Raw genomic sequence first — 18,904 nt, 5'->3', positions numbered from 1 at the left:
GCAATATTTACAATTTCGGCTACAAATCCAAATATTATAATATGAAATTGAGGTGTGAAAAGATTGCAGTAAAAACAACTACTCAAAATTGTATTTCAATATAAAATGTTTATTGTAATAAATTTTAAAACAATAATAAAACTATGCGCTAGATGTTAACATCTCATTCGAACCATCTTCATCAATTTTATATGGAAGTTGTGTTGTTAATGTCGATGTCGGCGGTCCTTTGTTAAGCTCCCTTGTTGACCGATGTTTTTTCTGTAAAATTAGACATCATTCTAATTAGGTATCTAAGTACGTAATTACTTATCATGATTATTTTAGCTTAAGTAATTACCAAACTATTCTCCTTTGTAGTTTCTGCGCTTTCATCTATCTCTTTTTCCTTTTCGGATTCATCACATTCCTCACTTTCATGAGATTCGTCACTCTCTGAGTCAGTTTCCTTACTGTCGCTTTGTTCTTGGGATTCTTCCTCTTCATTATCTGATGGTTCATCTTTTTCTTCTAATGGTTCCCAACCGTTATCCGCGATATCTACGAAATGAATAGTGACGTCATAACAATACATTTTAATTAAAAGGCATTTTAAAAAAGGGGATCAGGATATTTTAATATTTTTGTTACCGACCTTTAAATCTCAATGACCCTCTCCTACTTGCAGGTTTATCATCGTTGGGAACTTCTATTATAACAGTGGGAATCATGTCAATCATTACACCGTTAGGTTTCTTTTCTCCATCTTTGTTCGTGTCGTCATCATCTTTATTGAGCTGGAAATGCAAATATAGAAACTTATTACTGTTTGACTATGAAGATTGCTGTAACTGCAATACACCTTGGTCTTACCTTCATTCCCCATCCCATGCATATAGTATGGTGATTCTAACTAGTAATAGAAAAATACTTACTTGACCGAAAGAAATTCTAGGTTCTTGAAGTTTCGTAGCTTTTTCTTTGTCTCTCATAATCTTTTCGTCTTCTTCCTTTTCTAGACGCATTTTGTGCGCTTTATTCGTTCGCCACATCTGTAAAATACGTCTCAGTTTGAACTACCCACGAACATTGGACCAAATATTTCGATTCGACAGTTCGGAGTTTTACATGTCAAAGTGGTATAAAGGATTTGCCAATCTCTGTGAAGTATTTTCGCAGATTGCCTAGGGTAGGTAGGTACGCCAGGCATAAGGGAGGTTTATGTAGACCGCTAGCATAAATTTGGTAATAGTTACTACGTGCCGTTAAGGACAGTACTTACATGATATCCAGTGTAGCATAATCCCAGTACAAATATGACTATAAGTGCTATGAATATTTTATCAGTGTTCTCCTCTTCATCATCAGGTTGCTGGTACAGCGAATCGTATGGAATTCTTATTGGTGGGTCTTCTACCCAAGTCTTATCAACGCTCTAGAAGAATTTGGTAAGTTGTGACAAATATTCTACATTCTTCATAATCTAGTTTAAGTGGGTAGATGATCGACAAAGTTTTATATGTATTCGGACAATTTGTGTACCTAATCGCTAATAACGCTATCAATTTTGAGATTTTGTAGACATGTTGAAATTGGTAGAACCCACCTGTTTTAATTCTGACTTACACAATACCTTCGCAATATACTTACTTTACAAATATTATTGCTCTTTAGACAATGATTAATTTTTTGTCGTGACTTATTGTAAATTTATCTCGGGGGTCAGAAAGCATTCACTACCTTAGATGAACAAATGGTGCTGAAAGTTTATTTAAGACAACAGCTTCGAATGCAATGATCCTTTAGGCATTGAAATCCACTTACAATGAGGAAGCTTCCATTATGAGTGCTCTGATCATGTTCAGGCCATGCTTCGTCGAAGTCTGCCGAGCACTGGGCACTCCTCACTCCCTGAGCATTCACCACGTTCACTTTCTCAGTATCAGACCGAGTATATAGCATGTATTCTTCTAAAGGCTTCATACTGCTCTGGTTGTTTATTTCCACGAATATATCTGTATAGGCATTGATGAATGTAGAATATATGAATGTGACAAACGGTATCGTAACACCAGCAGCACTGCTGAGCTATTTTTGCGTGCTAGCATAATATACGTGTTTAGTGTTTTCTTATTATTATTTGAAAATGTAGTAGAATGATTGGCTTCATTAAATGTAAGTAAGTACCTAATCAGATTTTCATCAATATTCACAAGCAAGATTGCTGTTCTTCGATATATTCATTAGTTAACAAAACCTCTATCTGAATCCTGTTAAGCTAGGCCCTAGCGGCTTAGAGATTGGTTAGTGTTTTAAATCAGTCTCGATTTAGTTATAGAACTTAGAGCTTAAAAATGACTAGTTCTAAAACGTCTACGTACTTGAAAGGCATCCGTTATATCCTTTGTAGATTTTTAGTCTTGGATCAGTTGTATTCAAGCCTCCAATTTGAACTTCATTGGACCCCACATCGAGAGCTTCCCAGAGGTCTTGAGGAGGCAACTTTTCTAAAGGTACCTCAATCCTGTCTATTAGCAATTTGGCTTCATCTCCACGTCTTGTGTAATAGACAGTGTGTCGAGCACCTGCAAGAAAATCTTAGTCGTGTTTCACTTATTGTGTTTCATTGTTCAACAGTCAAACATAAACTTATTCTTTTTTAATATTCTTTTTAATTACTGTTCTACGTTAGCTGCATTAAATTCTGATACGAGTCACAGCATAGTGTGTAACACGGTGTAAGTCCACAACCGAATACATTGTTATAATTACCATTTAAAAAGTTTCTATTTTTTACTTCAGCTCCATACGCTGCTTCTTCGCGATCTTCTTCAAATTTCAAATAACCATCTTGTGTAATGGCTACCAGAAGGTAATAACTTCTCCTGAAATTGAAATAAGATTTCAGTATTTGTAAACTTTATAGATTTAGAAGTATAGGATATTAATTATTTTCTTCGTATTACTTATTCTCCGTTTGGACCAATAAAAGTACGGTGTTTTTTTGTCTTAAATCATTGCTGGAGAACGCGAGTTTGATTTTAACCTGCGGAATAAACATAATTTGTATGTAAAAAGAAAGAAAAGGTGAGTATTATACTTTGTTCAAAATCTTATTTATTTGTCGTTGTTAAAATACCTTCCAAATGGGCCCAGATAGGACAAATCTTCTCTGTAAAATGCTTTCTCCGTTAAAGTCTGCCCCTTTCTCCTCCATACAGTATTCGCCAAAGTAGCTCGTCAGTTCACAATCGCATGAGCTTTCCTGCTTCTTGAAGTTTTCCGTGCAAATTCCACCATTTTTGCAAGGTTCAGAGTCACATTTCATGTTACATTCTGGCAATACTCCTGTTAAATCTAAGGGAGTCGTAAACAAAGTAAGAATAATGAAGTAGGTATAATAACGAACAAAGATTAGTTATGAAAGATTACTGAGCAATAAACCAGGGAATTACTGAAACCAAATTTGTAAAAACGTACAACCGATTTCGAATTAATGTTATAGTTTATAGACCAAAGTTTCACCTATATCATCTTCCTGCTGAGCTTTTCTGGACAGATCCACAACATGATCAGCAATCTTGAAGCCTCTAATACACCCAACGTATCCACCTTGAGGCAGCAATGTTGCTCTAGAGGCAAGGTGTAGAGAATACGAGTCGTATCCTCCGAGGTTCATTTGGAAGTAATCGGTTGGTGGGGCTGGAGGTCTTTGTGGGCGGATCACCTCTGAAATTATTTAAAAGGGAACTTTTGTAGCATTGTTGGATTGATTTCTGGACCAGAACATTTTTTTGTTTTATTTTAAATAACAGCCTCTGTAGTCTAGTGGTTAGAGCGTTAAGGTTGCGATCTCGAGATCTGGGTTCGATTTCCGATGGTGACATTGTCGACATCACTTTGTGAGACTCTCCTACGTTTCGTAAGTACATTGCAGGCTTGAATCCGAAAAAGTTTCGTACTTTGGAGGGCACTTTAAGCAGTTGGTCCCGGCTATTAGCTGTAAAAACACCACCGCCACCGACCCGCAATGGAGCAGCGTGGTGGTATGCTCCATATTCCCTCCGGTTGATTGAGGGGAGGCTTGTGCCCAGCAGTGGGACGTATACTTATAGGCTATTCATGTTTATTTTAATTGAAGTATAATCTTGTCATTCATGTTTTTATCAATCTTAGAATTTCGTGTTAAAATGGCTAAAAGTTGTCATTAGTATAATATGATTACGGGGTATTTAGGCATTCATTTCATGTATTTTTCTTACCTAATTCTGGATTTGTCCAAGGTTTGTTCGTGTAGTTGGTCAAGAGCTTCGCAATTTTATTTATAGTGCTATTTCTCTTATTAACGTGTAAAGTGGTAGTGTTTTCAGTTCTAATTATAGCAATTTGCACACTTTCACCTTTGTTAATTTTCTCATGAGTAACGTTCATTTGAATTATTTCATTTTCATGGTTGAATAGGTAAATAATCTGAGTTCCATTATGTATAAACAAATGTATGAAGTTATTCAAATTGTCATTGGCATACAAAACTAATGAGTTGTCATCATAAGTTCTTAGATTCATTAACACGTTTTCGGTCATCATTTTCTTTAGTCTGTTTTTTTCAGCATCCGTTGAGTTGTCTACGAGGTAATTCTTTTTTAAGTATGATTCTGGTGTTTGGAATGTCAGCGCTTTCTTGTTTATATCTGTCAACGTATATTTTCTTTAGTAATGTTATCAATAAAAGTATCAGATTTGTAAGTTATGTAATTAATAATACTTACTTTCTTCGCAATGCGTTCCTAAATGAGCCCAAGGGTTTTTACAAATGCATTCGTAGCTAGACCACAACTCTTTACATATAGCTTTGTTCTGACAGGGGTTAGGTACACACGAAGGCTTGCAATCCTTTATGATTTCAGACAGATGAACGGACATGTAACTGTAGATATCAAGGATTTCTCCATTTACAACTAACCCTCTGAAGCATCCTATGAGGCCTTGGTTTACAGCAGATTTTTTAAGGTGTTCTCTGAAAAAAAGGATGCGATATGGGTAGATCAGGTAACATAAGATATGTGCATGTTTATGTAAGCAGTAGGTATACGTAGGTAACGATAGTGAAAAGGAGTATAATATCCTGTAGGAGGGTACAAAGGCTTGATGACATTAACCAAATGAAAAATAAATTAAAACTATGCTTTGCTGGTAGGTGTTATTCCGGCCAAGTAGTTAATGCCATCTGCGGCAAATCTACAATAAGTCACGTCAAAAAAAAAAAAGGTAGGTGTTATACTTTTTCTGACATTCAAAACTAACAGGATGTTAAGATAAAAACTTACGCTGTAGCACCACCAATAAACATGGAGCCTTCGAAAGGTCCAAATTCTTCTTCCAATAAAAGATTTAACATTTGATACTCGGTGTTCAACATAAATCTCACATGATAAAAGTTATAGTCAATCCAGATTTTATGCCACTCTCCGCCATTCAGTTTACGCTTGGAATTTATTACTAGTTTTCTAGTAGTACCAGTGTTGAGAGTGAAATTGAATGTTAATTCGTGTTCTGCAAATAAATACGTCATCATCATCATCATCAGCCCAATAACGTCCCCACTGCTGGGGCACGGGCCTTCCCTATGGATGGATAGGGAGATCGGGCCTTAAACCATCACGCGGGCCCAGAGCGGATTGATGGTTATTAACGACTGCTAATGCAGCCGGGACCAACGGCTTAACGTGCCTTCCGAAGCACGGAGGAGCTCGAGATGAAAACTTTTTTTTGTGGTCACCCATCCTATGACCGGCCTTTGCGAAAGTTGCTTTACTTCAACAATCGCAGACCGAGCGCGTTAACCGCTGCGCCACCGAGCTCCTCATATAAATACGTATTGCGTATCATAATAAATACGTATTGATTTATAAATAGTAGTAAACGATGAAAGTACTTTTTTGAAAGACATGTTTAAAGATTATTGGTAAGTATTTAAAGATTAGTTCGGAATAATAATCGTTAGATTATTAATCATAATCCTTAGATTATTAAGAAGCTAAATACTTATTCCAAATAATTGAATTGTAATTGAATTGATTGTTGAAATGATTTCTGATATTTCTATAATCTAAATTTAAATATTTATTTTATCGTCTTCCTTATTCCATCATTATTATTTATGGAATGGTTTAAGATACAAAAGACTACAGAGCCGTTGAGACATTACAAGCTTAGGTACATCAATTATTAGTAATTAGTAAAATAAATAATACGTACCACTTGTCAAAGCAACCATAAACGAAGGGTAGTTTGGTCTTATAGGAGGTTGGAACAATAGAATAGCACTAGTTCCTGTTGTTCTGAAACTGAAAGCAATATCTCCCTTTCTCCAACCAGGCACTTCTATATACGACTGAGAAGTTGTAAAAGTCACGACGTAACGTTGAGTATCTGGAAGGAAAAATAGGCTGTTCATTTGTAGTTGCGGCTTCCGAATACATTCCGCTTAAGGACGGTACTGAAAAGTATCGGCGTCCGAAAGACGTAATATACGGTCCCGACGACCCTATTACTCTAGCCATAGAGGCAGCCAATCAGCTCGCGACACCAAACGGTCGACGATTTCCCTCATTCAGCGCTTATCGCTATCGACCCACTAGGGTCGATTAATTCTTTCAAATATTTTTCCTCTCAGACGACGCTCTCAGCCGAGGTTCGCGCCCAACTGGCCACCCTCAGGCCTGTTGTCTTAAACGTTGTATCGGGTGAGAACCTTCAGCGCTCCCCATTTGTCCGGCAAAGTAGTTAATGCCATCTGCGGCAAATCTACAATAAGTCACGTTAAAAAAAAAAGCTGACCAAATCGAACATGATGTTAGGGTTATTTTGAACCGTAAAACACACCAGACATGGCTCTGTCATTGAAAGCTATGAAATTAAAGGACTTGGCAATATTTATAGCACTTTTTAAAATAAGTATTTAAAACAGTTACCAAAGGATATAGGGTTAAAAGGGCCTCATTGAAACAAATGTCACAATAGGTATTGCCTTTTAGATGAATTGCTTCTCTACTTATGTGTTTTTTTAAAGCCTACGTTTCCAATAAATAGAATGCGGATTCAATTGCAAAAATTCAACTTCAAATTTTTTTTGTTTACTTGTCTCAACACACTCCAGTGGTCCCAAAGTGATTCTTCCTTGAGCTTCTTCAGTCAAGTCCTTCTGTTGTAAGAAGAACATCTCCATTATGCCTAGGCTTTTTGGGTCTACCAGGGTGCCCTCATCAGAATGCCATTTGTTTTCATTAGCGTCGCAATTGCAGGATTGTGTTGGGTTCACGCATGTGGCGTTAACACCACAGGGGCAGTAACCTCTGAAACAAAATATGTTGTATGTATATTGTTTGTACTTATGTAGGGTGTTTTATGTGTGTTGAGTATACCAAAATTTATTAGTGGAAAATACAATAATGCAAAACATGATAATATAAGTACTTAAGTATAAAACAAGAAAGAATAAGAATAAATTCTAGTTGAAATTTTAAAGAGAAATCCAATGAATGAAATGGCCACACAGCCATCATTACCTAGAAACATTTCCCAAAAAATCCACAGCATCGTTTGAAGAAGATATAAACCAAGTGGCACTATGCAGTTCCAAAGGTGCCATATTGCAATCATACTTGATGTACTGGCGACAATAAAGAGAATGCGATATTAATTCCTGAAGCATTTCGGCTGTGAATTCTCTGTATTTGATTCTGAAGCTGAAGTCTTGGCCTGATGATGAACGAACATCCTGAAATAAAAGTGTTGATGTTTACAAATAGGTGGTAGAAAATCCTAGATATATTTATTTCAAATAAGAAAGGTAGGCTTAGATGAAAACATGATTTTAATTATTTTTACAACATATTTCGCTTATAGTATCATGCCGCGATAAAAAAGACTGCAACGCTCAATTGCTTCAACATTTACAAGCAACAAACAATTGGATCACCGACCACAACCTAGAAATTAACCTAAAAAAAACTAAAATAATTCAATTTCGCCCACCTCAAAAATCAGCTTTAGACCTACAATTAATATTTAACAACACAACTATAGAAGAAGTCAAGGATTTTAATTTATTAGGGATAACAATAGACATTCACATTGATTGGAAGGCACATATACAAAAAATTAAAACGAAACTATCACGATTTATATACGCCCTAAGTACTATAAAAGTAAATACAAACTTCAAAACGGCTCTGGCTATCTATTACGCATACGCTAACTCATGGCTACGATATGGTATCATCTTATGGGGGGAAAGCACAGACACCAAAGTTCTATTCGTACTCCAAAAAAAATGCGTGAGAATTCTATCAAACATCAGCCAAACAACTAGCTGCCGACCTTACTTCCAAAAACATAAACTATTGCCACTCCCGTGCATATACATACTGGAGGTAGGTATCTTCGTGCGACAAAACCTACATCTATTCAAACGAGTTTCCGACGTATGCACTCGCACTGTTGGATTGCGCGATATGGACAGACTGGTTTCGCTGCCGAGCAAACTAGCAATGTTTAGAAACGGGCCTTTTTGTAGATTTATAAAAATTTATAATAAAATTCCGAAGAGTATCAAATCTGAGCCTACTGATAAGCTTTTAAATACAAACTAAAATTAATGTTGCAAAATAAGACTTATTATTCGATAAATGAATTTATGACTGATGAATTGCAATAATTGATTTCTAATATTTTATTTCACAGCAAAGAATTCTTACTGACATTATTAACTTTAAATAAATTTCGGGCCTAATTGATGTATTAAAATTTTAGTAAGCATGTATTATCATTTGTACCTAATTATTTCGTTTTTTATATTGTTATTGTTTTAATATTTCTTTATCTTTTAATTGTAATAACTTCATAAGTTGTTGTGCCCATCCAGGGTGCTGTGTGTCTAAAATTGACTTAGTTTAATTTTATACGACATGTAGCTATGCAATATATGAATAAATAAATAAATAAATAAAAACATGAGTTAAAATTGCCGAGTGAGAACCTTAAGTAAGTATATCACCCTATTCAAAGCAGGTATAATGCATAGCTTATAGTAACTTATGTAACGGTCTCCATGGTCCAGTGGTTAAGCGTTGGGGTCACGATCCGGAGGTCCTGGGTTCGAATCCCGGTGGGGACATATCACAAAAATCACTTTGTGATCCCTAGTTTGGTTAGGACATCACAGCTGATCACCTGATTGTTCAAAAAGTGAGATGGTCCGTGATTCGGAAGGCACGTTAAGCCGTTGGTCCCGGTAAATACTTACTGATGTAAGTAATTAGTCGTTACATGAGCCATGTCAGGGGCCTTTGGCGGCTCAATAATAATTAATAACCCTGACCAGGGTTGATGAGGTTGGTAAATCACCTCACAGCCCACACGATAGAAGAAAAAGTAACTTAAGTGAACATTATATTTACCAAAAGCATTTATATTTACCACTTGGCTTGGCAGATTATGTTCCACCACTGTGATAGAGGAATCGGCTTCAATTTCTCTGAACTCACATTTCACGTGCGCTGGGGGGAATTTACCATTGCCATCAATGTCTATTAGATACACATCGTTTCTGCTATAGCCTAAAAGTGCTAATTCTTCACATGTCTTTCTGTATTTCGCGAAGTGACAATTTTGCCCAATATAACCTAGAAATTACAAAATCTTGTTAAAGATTTAAACACATCATAAGTGTTATTACCACACTGCAGTCTTTCTGTATTTTTAGGGCTCCGAACCTCAAAAGGAAAAAAGGAACCCTTATAGGATAAATTTCTTGTCCATCGTCTATCCGTCTGTTTTTTTGTTAATACAGTTCATAACAGTAATATTAATTTCTGTAATTTTATCCATCTTCTATATTTTATTCTATTAATATATGTTATATACCTGTATTTTCACAGTTACAAATGACCCTGTCTTCTCTAACAGAGCAAATACCTCCATGCTCACATGTGTTCGGTCTTGTGCAGGGGTCAACGTATCTGCAGTCGTCGATAGCTACTTCGCCGACTACCCTTTCTGTGTTTATGACATATCTGGAACAAAAGATGTGTTTGTTTAGAACTTAAACATTTAGCACTGCAATTAACAGTACACTTGATATAAATACCTGCCTTGGTTCAATAAGCAATCCGTTAATTTTGATATTTCTCATACACCCAATCAACCCTAAATTAGCCGATTTTAGACCACTGCCAATGACAACTTTATCGTGTAGTTGAAAGTCTAATCCTGAAATAGTATTAATTTGTAATAATTATTAGTTTATTTCCTTGAGAGAGAGGTATTTAGTTGACTATTATTACTTACCAAACATTTCGGCAGGTTTGTTTTGTGGACTGTCCACAGTTAATTTAATTCTTCCTTTCCTGTAATCCAATACAACAGTATGCCAATCTTTGCTGACATTAAATTTTACTGACTTTACCAGATTATTGCCCACATCAGGTACCAATTCGAATCGTATTTCTTCTTTCACCATTCGAACCTGTAATTATATAAATATCTGTTTCACTGCGTGGATGTTATTTTGAAAATGTAAGATTTGCTTATGCAATGTATACAATGTATTTTTACCTCCCAATATCCAGAAGTAATTTCGCTGTAAGCTAAAACTGCCATATTCTTGCTTGTCTTGAACTGAAATCCTATATTAATACTCTGACTCTGTTTCAACGGCCACCAAATATGAGACGTTGCAAAAGGATATGTTATCGGAATAACTTCTATATCAATTTCCTCAAACTCTGGTTCAATTAGCACACCTATGTAATGTACTTTAGGGTTATGTTGCTTCAGTTCGTAAAGAATGGATACGTCATTGTAGTAAACATATTTTAAATTCCCAGCGAAGTTATTGAAGGATTTTAAGCCTTTCATTTTGTATAAATCAGGGCCTCCACAGATGTAAATTTCTGGGTCAATGCAGACGTATTTAGCATCCCCTGGCATTTCGTACTGGGCTCTTATATCGTCTAAATATACGGATACGTTTTTCTCGTATAGTGTGACTGTGAGGTTGTGCCATTGGTTATTATTGACGTGTATACCTAGATAATCTTCTACAGCCCCATCTCCTAAGTCTATTTGAATGGCAACTTTTTCTTGATGTATTGATAGAGCAATGTAATGATGTTTATCGTCTATCTGACCACTGGCGTAGAATAAGGCTGAATCGTCGAAGCGAGTCTGAAAAGTAATTCATAGTTATACGCGAGAGTTGCGTTTTTACATTTTGTTTTTACATGTTAATATATTTGTCATATTAAGTTTTTTTCCAATTTTGGTTATGTGTTAAAGAGCTTGAAACATTCTGTAAGTACCTACTGTTTGTCTCAGATTACTAGGAATTTGTAACATTGCAAAACCAGCTGTGACTGATGTACAAACAAAATGCACATATTTCACGACCACCAAAACGTGGTATTACCTTGAAATGTAGACTGACGCGGGTGTTGGTGGAATGGACTCTATCTTTCCAGTCGTACACTCGATAAGACACGTAGCTTGAGCCTCGCAACGTGAGTACCGTCGCCGCTGTTATGTAACACATAATATTACATTGACTTATCACATCTGATTGGTAAAGGCAAATGGTAGACTTTTATGTTTTTGCATTATCGTAATGAGAGACTTTCTAGGCCACGTTCCCCATAAATAGATGGCGTTGTACAGATTTAATGTGATAATTACCTATTTTCTCATTACTCGAGTGTATAATTATTCAAAAGTATAATATAATGGCAAAAGCTTACATAACATAAACGGCCTATATACGTCCCACTGCTGGGCACAGGCCTCCCCTCAATCAACCGGAAGGGGTACGGAGCATACTCCACCACGCTGCTCCAATGCGGGTTGGTGGAGGTGTTTTTACGGCTAATAGCCGGGACCAACGGCTTAACGTGCCCTCCGAAGCACGGAATCATCTTACTTTTTCGGACAATCAGGTGATTCAAGCCTGAAAAGTCCTTACCAAACAAAGGACAGTCTCACAAAGTGATTTCGACAATGTCCCCATCGGGAATCGAACCCGGACCTCCAGATCGTGAGCCTAACGCTCTAACCACTAGACCACGGAGGCAAAAGCTTATATAAAAATATTTATTGCTTGATATTTGGATTCGATTATGTAAAGAATTATGTTGCTACCTATATTGCATCTCTTTATTTTGTTCAGTATAATAATGGTTGGAATATATGTTGTGCGTGGGTGTAATAACAAGGGTCATCATTTATACGCAAAAACAAAGATAAAAGATGGATATGTCTGTTATCCATGAAATTAGAAGGTTAAACGAAGGCAAATCTGTAAAGCACCATCTGTATATTTTTGGAGAACGTAGCCTGGAAAGTTATTTCAAATTGGTAAGGTAAATGCTTCAGTAGTCGGCAAACAGCTTCCCTAACTAGTATATAAATACTGTTTAAGTATATAAATATAAATAAGGGTCGTATTCCATACAATGAATTTTCTGATTGTAAACAGCACTTGAGAATGAATATTTGAAAGAACTATTAATTATTGCTGTTATAAGTCAAGTTCTCTGACCTTATCTTAACTAGTTACATAATAACGCTAGCAATGATAGATGCGAATGTAATTAGTTCAATCGAAATCTTGCCAGCAACAACAAAATAATCCTACCCTGATCAAGCTTAAATTCTTAAAAAAATAAAACAATCTGAATTGAAACAAGTGAAATTCTCATTAAAATTGGACCTACTTTAATACAATTAAAAGAAAAAAAAAAACATGGCAATAAACAAAGATGTTAATTAAGTTAAAACAAAGTTGTGACAGATTATTAAAGAAGATTATCTCTGTGATTGCGTTTATGAAAGGGCTTTCGCGTTACTTTCATAATTTTGAGAGCAAGTATTGTTATTGCTTTCGACTTTTGCATAACACAAGTGTAATCCAGTTACATCCGTTTCGGTGTAACCTTTACGACTTAAGGAGTTGCTTTAGTTAGATTTGATGACGCAAGTAAAGTGGTTTTTGGAAGCGCGCATTCGATATAATGATAGCCAAAGAAACGATAGGCATGTTGAAACAGTTTGTTAAATCAAATCAAATATACTTTATTGCACAGAACTAAAAATTCAACAATCAGACAAAACACATGAATACAGTACAATTTGGGCGGCCTTATTGCTCTAGAGCAATTTCTTCCAGGCAACCAACAAAAGGAAACAAACATTTATAGCTTGGATGCGGGATGGTGCAACAAAAAAAAAAAAATACCTAAAAGTTAATATAATAAATACTCTATACTATACGTACATATATTAAATAAATACTCAATATAATGTAATCCATATATACTAAAAATATACCTATTTTTAGTATATATGGATTAGTATTTGTTTATGTTGATTGCATTCCTATTCATATCTGAATCACCTTAATCAGTGCTTTTAATACTAAAAAAGATTCATAAAAACTTCTTTATCGTAACAGTATATTTTTTTATAATTTTAGCTGCTAGACTTATCAAAAATACTCGTAAATTGAAATAAAAATAAGAAAAAAAAGAGAAACATGAAAGTGTTATTAACAGTATCAGGTATCTATGATGTACATAAAAACAAGTGAATACTTACTATATACATCACAAAGCTGCTCTTCATACAAGGTCCCGAAACAATCGCATCTGTACCCATTATACTCATTGATGCATCTAGAACCTTTGAAGCAGAGGTTTTCAACAGTTCTGCATTTATTGATGCAACCTTCTTTGACGTTTTCATGTTTGGTGGCTATCAGAGGAACGATAGGTAGAAGGTCCGATGCAGCTTTGCCTGAACTGAGAACCATGTCACTAATGCAACCGACAAATGATTCGATGATGTATTTTACTCCATGTAACTTCTCTTCTGAGCTAAGACCTGTAGACGCGAGGATGAAATTTTAAAATAAAATGTAGTAGTGGTATTCCACGCATAAAGACGAAAAGTAAAAACTGTTAGTGTTGGATTTTACTTAGTCTTGCTTTTTGGTCTATAAATCTATGTCTATTTTTAAAAATGAATATTAAATATTTAGGTATCATACCTCCTATTAAAATAACCGATGTTAGATTGTCTGTGATTCCGTAGTTCGTATCAAAGCTTAAGCCCTGGAAAATAAACAAAATGCTATTGATTTTAAATAGATTGATTTTAATTTTGTAAAAGAATTTTATATTACCATCACTTAAAGCGTTCTGCAACTAATTATAACAACAGCATTGAATGTTCTATCCTTTCTCGGTATTATTATGGAAATCCTCATTCTCTCTTTTCATTATGTTATTATTACTGACCTTCAGATAAACTTCTTCTTTAAGCTGGTCGACTTTAGCTATGAGTCTAGCACCGTGAACATCAATAGTGACAACCACACTGTGCCACTCATCTCTGTTTAAAGCTCGACCAACCGTTACTGACGTAAGATGCTTGCCAAATACGTGCACCACTGCAAAATAACAAAGTCCTGGGGTTGAATTGCTATTTTTATTAAAAATTGTTATTTCTTTTACTTAATTTATTAGATTCGCACATAAAATAGCTATTTTTCTTTCTGTATCTAATTCTTTATCACCATCATTTCAATTGCAAAATGTTTATCATAGTTGCATTCTATGTATTGTGACTGTATCTAATTTCTTAGTTCTTATGTCAATCTGATTCCAGAAAAATTCGTAACATACTCGTGGGTTATGCTATTTTATTAGTTAGATTTATTACTAGCACACCAGGCTTGATGAGGTTGATCATCCACCTAACAACCCACACGATGGAAGAAGATTATTAGTACCCGCGGAACAGCATGGTGGAGGCCTGTGCCCAGCAGTAGGACGTATTTATATTATTCTGTTTATGTTATGTTATTGTTAGTAATGTCTTTTTAGATCTTTACCTTTCAGTTCACCCTTTTCAACGATGACATACAGAGCATAAGGTGGCATCCTAAACACTGGGTTCTTTACATTATGGTACACTAACAATCCATGGGGGAGTCGTGTCCGGAATTTAAATGATATTTCTCTGCACAACCTGAAATGAAAAGACACGGGCTTCTTTACTTCTGTGTAGTAAACGAAAAATGGGACGATTTTAATTGTCATTTGTAAAAGTATCTTAGTCGACGAGTAACGACAATCCTGTGAATGCTACAGCTGACTGTCATCAAGGAGAGTTTGGATTTGCTTTAACAAGTGGTGGAAAATGCACTTAATTGCTTTCATTTTTATCAATCATCACTTTTATTTATTGACGTGACTTTTTGTAGATTTGCGTTGAGCGCTCTCACCCGATACTAAAATTGTGCGATCTTCGGCTCAGGCGTCATCTGAGAGGGTTATATATGTTTGAAAGGATTAATCAACCCTAGAAGGCCGATAGTGATAAGCGCTGAATGAGGGAAATCGTCGATCACCTTGAAGTCATCACTTACCTCAACTGGAACCTCTGTATAACATCTCCATCAAGTTGTATAAACGTGTTATCCTTAGCAAACATGAAAGTCCTGTGGTGACCCGATTCGGCGAAAGTCAGAAATCTATCTCTATCACTTGGTGGTATCGGTGGTATCACTGTAGCATATGTCGATAATGATACGTTGACTGTCGTCGCTCTTGATGAAGTGAACGATGTCGAAGTAAGGGATAACGTAGTTGGTGGCAACACTGAAACGAGAGACGATCTTTTAGTAAAACTTGGTATCAGAGAATAGTTCGAAACGAATATTATTTCAAAAGTTCCCTTAGCACGACTGCCTTTGCTGACGACTTAAGAAGGCATTTTGATAATAATACAGTACAGCTCAAGTTTATCAACTATGTATTTAATGTTATAGAGTTACCAGTGCGTGTTTTAGAGTAGACACTTAGAATTCATTAAAGTAATTTTTGGATAAAGGATGCTCTTAATTTTCTTTGTCCCCTTAGTTTAATGTACATACGTGCGTCATTTAGTGACACACATTCGGAGAAATCTGCGGTTTGATTCAAGAGGATATTACTTAGCTAGATTTTTATATCGTGGACGTCTTATCCCTATCGAAATTGTATTTTGAAAGTTTATATATTATATAAACGGACAGTTTTAAAACAGAGTTGTATGTCTATTTTAGCGTAAATCTGTAGTCTTCTTGTAGGATATATAAGTTCAATATAATGCAATTTTTCACTGACTATTATATTAATCACATCGAAACTGCAGTAAGAATGTTGGTTTATAAAAGAACATGTGGGTATGCATATTCCATTAATTCGTTTTTCCCTGCGACATCTTGATGACGATCTCATCTGATTATACCTTAGTAGCGATCTGACCTAATCAACTATTCCGCCACCTTCTCTACAATTAATAAATACTCATCATCATCTCCCTAGCTTTATCCCGTTTTTCACAAGGTCCAACCTAGCCTGCAGATTTGACAGGTCCTGTTTGTTTACAGAAGGGACTGCCTGTCTGACCTTCCAACCCGCGAAAGGAAAACCAGCCCAATACAGACTAGGTCACATACCTCCGAAATGAATTTCTCGGGAATATGGGTTTCCTCACGATGTTTGCCTTCACCGCTGAGCACATGATAATCATTTACGATCCAAACATGAATTCGAAAACAAATTCGATAATTATTGGTTTAGGCCTGTGCTGGATTTAAACCTGCGACCTCAAAGTGAGAGGCTTCTCTACTATTAATACTACCGTCTCTATTACACAGTACGATTATGACTAAAAGTACCGATGGAATTTTTTTTTTTGTTTAGGCATGTTTGTAATATTTTGTTTACCTTTTTCATCAGGAGCTAGATCTACAGGCAAGCTAGTCCAGACATCAGCTATACCATAGAATAAGAGGGTTATTATTATGTTTACTCCTCTTCTTTGCCGCAATGTTGCCATTTTGCAGAATTAGTGGCATTTATCTGAAAAAACGAATCGTATTCTTAGTAAGTAGCAAGTCTATCTATATAGGCGTAGGGAGCGCTGGTAATTATAATAAAACCCCACACAAATAATTGAATGAACTGTATTACTTAGGACATTATATTAAATTACAAGACCCAAACTTTGAGACGCGTTGGTTTGCTCGCGCTAGAGATGTGACTGACCATAAATGGTAGACTATTAGGTATGTCCCATACAACAGGTTTAGAGATAAGAGAACTGGCGGGATCTCATGATTTATATTAAGTATATAAAAATAAGAATCAGGGATATCAGGAGATAATTGATTGCTGTTAACGTGTTAACTAAAATATTTTGATTGATTGAGAAATTGCATGCAATGAAGGACTCTGGGTGATAGTGTAGAATGTATTAACTTCAAAATAAATAAGTATAATATTTCTGCGTTTTACTGAAATGTAGAGGTGCACGTGAAACGACAAAAGAAGGATTGGTATGCAAAGATTGCGCAAATTGGGGAGAACTCATTCTTATCTGACGATATAATTTGTCACATGCAATTTTCGTTCGACTTAAAATACTACCCGAAAGAAACTTTAAGCATATTAGATCTAAAGTGCATTTTCCTTCGTAGTATTCATCAGCCATCAATTTTCTTAAAAAATCCTTTCCGTTTGCGTCCTGCTCGAGTTAACGGCCATACTAAATTGAACTCTACAATATGTGGTTATACGATTTAATATTGTAAAGTTCGTATTTACATAGGGTTGACAGCGGAAATACGGAATCAGTGTAGGCCGGGTATACAGCCAATATAGCAAGACCTACGTCGTCTCTGTTTTATTAATATTAAAATTGACCTTTAAAGAGCAATTGCGAGAACCAGAGGGGTCAATTTAAAGTGGATATTTGCTCAGCTAAATTGGCTTAAGTAACCACGTTCTTCTGAAGACGTGACTTTGAATGGCTTGACACGTGGTTTCTAACCAAAAGGGCAAAAAAGGAGGATAATTTGTTTACCTGATTTTGTTGTAGGTACTTTATCATTTAAGGTTCTTCTATATTTACAACGAAAAAACTTTAAACTTACCTAAAAAAAAACTTAAATTCATGTAAGTATTGCTGTACTTTTATAAGAAGTACCACTTATTTTCGTAAATCGTGAATATCCGCGAACCTATTTAAATATCACAAATTAAAATTTTAAGACAACAAAATAAGTAATGATAGTCGATTACGCCAAGCGTTCCATATTTGAATTTACCCGTTTTCCCGCTACACCACACGATGTACTTTTTAAAACAAAAGAGTGAATTTTACTTTTAAAATAGAATCTCGTATTTTTTTTACAGCCAGGACGTTGGCTGCGTCCCACTAAACCACCGAGGACTGAGTAGAAGCTAACAGTATGTAATCGTGCCGGCAATTTATGATGACGGGTCAGGATCGTTCCCAGGGTTAGGGCATAGCATGCTAGCTAAGAGGTCGAGTTAGCGGGCTGTGTATTTTTGAAATATACAAACTCTTTTTGTTTAATAAGTAACCAAAATAGTAGGTAAGTAAATTGAAAAATTTAAAAATAATAGAATGCGTTTTGTAATTCGAAATCATATTATGTTAGTGACATTGCAACGAATACTGAGGGGGATGGATTCCGAGTTGATTTCAAGTGGAATATTCCGTCGCAATACTCATGACTTTCTTGTGTGTTTTTGAAATTATTTTCAATTCTATACTTTGGCAATGGAAAATTCCACTTGATCATAGTTTTGGTTACGATGTCACTAATACCCTGTTTTTTGTAATTTAGCAATTCGTAATTAGGTAAATAAGTACTTGACATAAATAGAGAATCGTTTATTTTGAAAATAATAAAAAAGAACGAATACCACAAACTCAAAGTCGTTTACAAAGTAGGTAAATGAGGCAGAGAACACCTTTGAACACTTCCAAAAAACTTGTTATTTTATAAATAAAATTT

General features: G+C 35.6%; 2 protein-coding genes across 3 annotated transcripts in view; one reads left to right on the top strand and one right to left on the bottom strand.

Annotated features, from left to right (window-relative positions):
- LOC126372820 (brain protein I3-like) overlaps positions 1 to 18,904 on the top strand; it is a 503,203-nt gene that overhangs the window by 346,760 nt on the left and 137,539 nt on the right. The window lies entirely within an intron of this gene.
- On the bottom strand, positions 89 to 18,312 carry LOC126372718 (axotactin). 2 transcript variants are annotated; one of them, XM_050018573.1, is made up of 31 exons: positions 18,188 to 18,312; positions 18,014 to 18,100; positions 16,806 to 16,940; positions 15,461 to 15,692; positions 14,924 to 15,060; positions 14,328 to 14,479; positions 14,078 to 14,141; positions 13,627 to 13,911; positions 11,450 to 11,556; positions 10,597 to 11,208; positions 10,330 to 10,507; positions 10,134 to 10,251; positions 9,907 to 10,055; positions 9,460 to 9,665; positions 7,548 to 7,759; positions 7,120 to 7,334; positions 6,238 to 6,411; positions 5,307 to 5,532; positions 4,749 to 4,996; positions 4,242 to 4,670; positions 3,505 to 3,708; positions 3,119 to 3,336; positions 2,946 to 3,025; positions 2,752 to 2,864; positions 2,361 to 2,576; positions 1,804 to 1,994; positions 1,262 to 1,414; positions 915 to 1,031; positions 635 to 776; positions 341 to 540; positions 89 to 261 (listed from the first exon to the last, which is right to left on the bottom strand). In XM_050018573.1, exons 3-31 carry the CDS (start codon positions 16,915 to 16,917, stop codon positions 142 to 144), a joined length of 5,610 nt encoding a protein of 1,869 aa, XP_049874530.1. In that variant the 5' UTR covers positions 16,918 to 16,940; positions 18,014 to 18,100; positions 18,188 to 18,312; the 3' UTR covers positions 89 to 141. The 2 variants fall into 2 exon arrangements, with proteins under 2 accessions (XP_049874530.1, XP_049874531.1); XM_050018574.1 differs by having other exon boundaries at positions 2,361 to 2,564; positions 18,014 to 18,312.

The sequence above is a fragment of the Pectinophora gossypiella genome, chromosome 14, assembly GCF_024362695.1.
Source record: "Pectinophora gossypiella chromosome 14, ilPecGoss1.1, whole genome shotgun sequence".
NCBI lineage: Eukaryota > Metazoa > Arthropoda > Insecta > Lepidoptera > Gelechiidae > Pectinophora > Pectinophora gossypiella.
Note: the sequence above shows the minus strand (reverse complement) of the source record. Positions and strands in the feature narration are given on the sequence as shown.

What these genes read in the sequence shown, in the direction of transcription:
- LOC126372718 (XM_050018573.1), bottom strand. Translation starts at nt 16,917, where the DNA reads ATGGCAACATTGCGGCAAAGAAGAGGAGTAAACATAATAATAACCCTC. An exon ending in TTGGTCCAAACGGAGAATAA is followed by an intron (nt 2,865 to 2,945) that starts GTAATACGAAGA and finishes TTTCAATTTCAG; the next exon opens with GAGAAGTTATTACCTTCTGG. An exon ending in AAATAGAAACTTTTTAAATG is followed by an intron (nt 2,577 to 2,751) that starts GTAATTATAACA and finishes AACACGACTAAG; the next exon opens with ATTTTCTTGCAGGTGCTCGA.